Source organism: Branchiostoma belcheri, unplaced genomic scaffold, assembly GCF_001625305.1.
Source record: "Branchiostoma belcheri isolate BF01 breed outbred unplaced genomic scaffold, Haploidv18h27 scaffold52, whole genome shotgun sequence".
In the NCBI taxonomy this organism is placed as follows: Eukaryota; Metazoa; Chordata; class Leptocardii; order Amphioxiformes; family Branchiostomatidae; genus Branchiostoma; species Branchiostoma belcheri.
In genome coordinates, this window is record NW_017804154.1 from 789233 (window position 1) to 793367 (window position 4135).

At 38.4% G+C, this 4135-nt stretch overlaps 1 protein-coding gene across 1 annotated transcript in view; it reads left to right on the forward strand.

The window, feature by feature from the left end:
• Positions 1-4135, forward strand: part of LOC109480654 (neurogenic locus Notch protein-like) — a 16545-nt gene that overhangs the window by 11476 nt on the left and 934 nt on the right. The window contains exons 8-10 of the mRNA XM_019782884.1: positions 510-647; positions 1161-1298; positions 1816-1953. Of these exons, the coding sequence (XP_019638443.1) occupies positions 510-647; positions 1161-1298; positions 1816-1953 (414 nt within the window). The remainder of the gene's footprint in view (positions 1-509; positions 648-1160; positions 1299-1815; positions 1954-4135) is intronic.

Consider the following 4135-nt stretch of genomic DNA (forward strand, 5'->3'; position numbering starts at 1 on the left):
TGCAGCTTTCCTCTATTCTCCTTGCTGATTGGCTGTTGGGATTTAACTGGCTTAACTTCATTTACACCTGCACAGAGCCATGCCATACTGACAGTATGTCTGTATTCAAGTGTTTTGGTAGGTATTTTAAGCTTTCCTGCTCCAGCATTGGAATGCGGGCTATGAACGCTTCTTTTTATCTTGAAAATCAACAGTTTGCATTATGCAATCCTAACCAATAATGTAGGGAATAGCTATCCAACTGTTGTAGTCTTAGTTGTATGTTACTTCATACTATAGTTATATCAATGTAAAGCATTGTTTTCCCTTGTGTTTCTCATTCTTTCCCTGCCATGTGGTAAAATGTGGTGAACCCATCGCTATATTTGCTCCAAAGCAAATATTGGCCTTTCTAGTTTTTTACTATGTTTCTGCTTGTCCCTTTCGTCTTTGAAAGTGCAACCTTTGGAATCCTGAATTCTCTTTTTTTTTAAATCCATCTTTTTTGTAATTGTAAAACTGTGCTATAGATATAAATGCCTGCCTGGCTAATCCGTGTGACGCCCAGGCCACCTGTACGGATAATCCTCCTCCTGCCCTTGATGCGACTTGTACCTGTAACACTGGATATACAGGAGATGGACTCGTCAGTGGAACTGGATGTTCAGGTAAAATGTATTCCATCTATAATGTAAACATACACTCTATGGTACATTTAATGGAAATATAACCTGGGTGAAAAGATTTCTTTGTTGACAGTTGATAATACTTTGCTCTTCAAATGAATAACCTTTAAGATTATTGCATTATTTTTTTACATGAGTATGTCATTTAATATTTTTATTTTTTAATAAAAATAAAAAAATAAGTCATTAATTATGTTTACCAAAGGAATACATATTGTTTTCTCTCAGTTTCTTCTTCTTTTACAGTGACCTCTGACCTGACCAATGACATGATTTGTATACATCTGTCACCACAGTGACTGGTGTTGGGTTATATAATGTTGCAATTTCATGGTCTGCTCTGCTCCTGTCACCATATACTACTAGTAGTACATGTATGTGAATGTGTTTGAGTAAGAATTAACAGAACAGACCAAGTCCGAAGGTAAACATTATGCATTTGCTTTGCAAACATTACTTCTCCAGTATTTTTCTTATTTTACATCTGTTTAATAGACATAGACGCCTGTCTGGCTAATCCGTGTGACGCCCAGGCCACCTGTACGGATAATCCTCCTCCTGCCCTTGATGCGACTTGTACCTGCAACACTGGATATACAGGAGATGGTCTCGTCAATGGAACTGGATGTTCAGGTAAAATGTATTCCATCTATAATGTAAACATACACTCTATGGTACATTTAATGGAAATATAACCTGGGTGAAAAAATTTCTTTGTTGACAGTTGATAATACTTTTCTCTTCGAATGAATAACTTTTAAGATTATTGCATTTTTTTTACATACTAGTAAGTAAGTCATTTAATATTTTTTTTAATAAAAATAAAAAAATAAGTCATTAATGATGTTTACCAAAGGAATACATATTGTTTTCACTCAGTTTCTTCTTCTTTTACAAACAGTGACCTCTGACCTGACCAATGACATGATTTGTATACGTCTGTCACCACAGTAACTGGTGTTGGGTTATATAATGTTGCAATTTCATGGTCTGCTCTGCTCCTGTCACCATACACTACTAGTAGTACATGTATGTCAATGTGTTTGAGTAAGAATTAACAGAACAGACCAAGTCCGAAGGTAAACATTATGCATTTGCTTTGCAAACATTACTTCTCTAGTATTTTTCTTATTTTACATCTGTTTAATAGACATAGACGCCTGTCTGGCTAATCCGTGTGACGCCCAGGCCACCTGTACGGATAATCCTCCTCCTGCCCTTGATGCGACTTGTACCTGCAACACTGGATATACAGGAGATGGGCTCGTCAGTGGAACTGGGTGTTCAGGTAAAATGTATATCTTTATTGTATTCGTGTATTTGAGTACACGTTCGTGCATTTAATTTAAAAATATATAGCCGGGATGATCAGATTCCTTTTCTATGGATAGTTTTTTTTTCATTTGTCTTTGAAAGCACAACCTTAGATGGCTGAACTCTCCTTTCTCACATTCATCCTTTTTCATTTTTTTCTTATTTTACACCTGTTCTATAGACACAGACGCCTGTCTGGCTAATCCGTGTGACGCCCAGGCCACCTGTACGGATAATCCTCCTCCTGCCCTTGATGCGACTTGTACCTGCAACACTGGATATGCGGATATTCCTCATTCTGCCCTTGATGCGACTTGTACCTTCAATCTCTTGTATGCAGGAGATGGTCTCGTGAATGGAACTGGATGTTCAGGTGTCATTTACATCAAATCTATTCCAGCATTACCTTCGTGGGCTGATTGACATATTGTTTGACTTTCTTACATCACCCTTTTTATTAATGCCGTTATACAATCATTATACAATCGTTATACAATCGTTTTTTCTCCCATTATATGTGCGTTTTAAACATAATCTAAAAACAAAATCTAAAACTAACGAAAATCACTCTAACCCATGCAGTAACAACCGCGCCCCCTAGGCCGATGCACCGGATACTGCACGGTGTCCGTGAAAATCTGCAGCTATTTTCCATGAATGACACTTCTACCGTGGCAGACTGGGAAAAGTGGAGAACAGGGAAGGCAGTTCCACGGGGTTATAAGAAGGAATGCAGTCCGTCTACTGGAGGTATTAGAGATTCGACTCGTCAAGAAACTTATAATGCATATGATGCTCATTTTTCATCAATATTCTTCTCAATGTTCACAAGTAAGCTTATGGTCAGTGGACACGAGGAATGAGTGTTGTACGGTCACATTTCTACTGAGTGATTTGTTTAATGATTACATTTATACGAGACAGGCATAACGATCAATATGAAGCCTTCATTTCAGAAAACACTGTTTCAATACCAACGACAAGTAAGAGTCATGTCTTGCCATTTTAATTAGATATTACATGTAGGTGGTTTGTAGTTCCTGTGTATATTTTTTTCACACATCTTAATGGAATAATTATCAAATTTTTCTTCTATTCAGTGACAGATGGCAAAGTCGAGGTGATCAGCACCGTGGCTGTTCTTGAAGTCGGCCCGCTCTCTGAAGCGAACTCGGTAAGTCTTGCGACAACAGTTTGCGATCGCAAGACGACCGCACGACATATGGAGATGTGACATGCAGAAACCCTTTTAAATAAATGCAATATGTATCCTGCCTCAAAATATTACTATATCTATATCTGTATCATCTTCTATAGAACATGACAGTGACGATTGAATACTCCATGGCTTGGGTTGACAATCGGCTTGCAGAGCTGACAAGTCAGGTGACTCCGGTATCCACTACCCTCCTATGGGTGCCCCCAGTCGCCTTCGGAAGAACCGTGCGGAGAGTCGCGCACATCAATGATGACGGCAAAAGGAACAGCACAATAAACATGTGGCTTCACCAACAAGGGATCATGTTCTATAAATTCACGTACGTACCCCGGAAAACAGTTACTCATGTGATGTTGGAAACGGTAAGATGTTTCAGGTATCCAGTAGACATAACTGTTTATGGCGTATCTTATTACCTTTATGTCTAACCTTCACCGACGTATCACGTAAATACTTCTTCACAAGTCGTCAAGCCACATATATATGTGTGGCAATTGAAAACGAAATATCGTCTTGATAGAAATCGTTTTTATAGTCTTGCTGATATTACAATGCAAGAGAGAGATTTTTGAAAACTGATACACAAGGCATTAACAGGTCTCTTTGACACCATTGTAGCCTATTTGTCTCATCTTAGGAGAAAGTTAGAGTTGATTTGTCCGCCAAGCCTAGAGAAATATCCATTTGACGACTTTGAATGCACCATCGAGCTTCATGGATGTAAGTGATTTCTTTCGTATTAATACATTATACTTTATAAGTTTCAACCTTTGTTCCTTTTTCACTCATGACTCCAATCAAGTGTTAAAATAAACATAAATGTGTCCCGTCTGTTTGAGATGATAATATTGACAATTTGCCTTTCATCTAGACGGTGGTCTCGTCTTCCCCTTCCGTCAGCCGTCCAAGTACAATAAAGCACAACCTGTCCACGTGG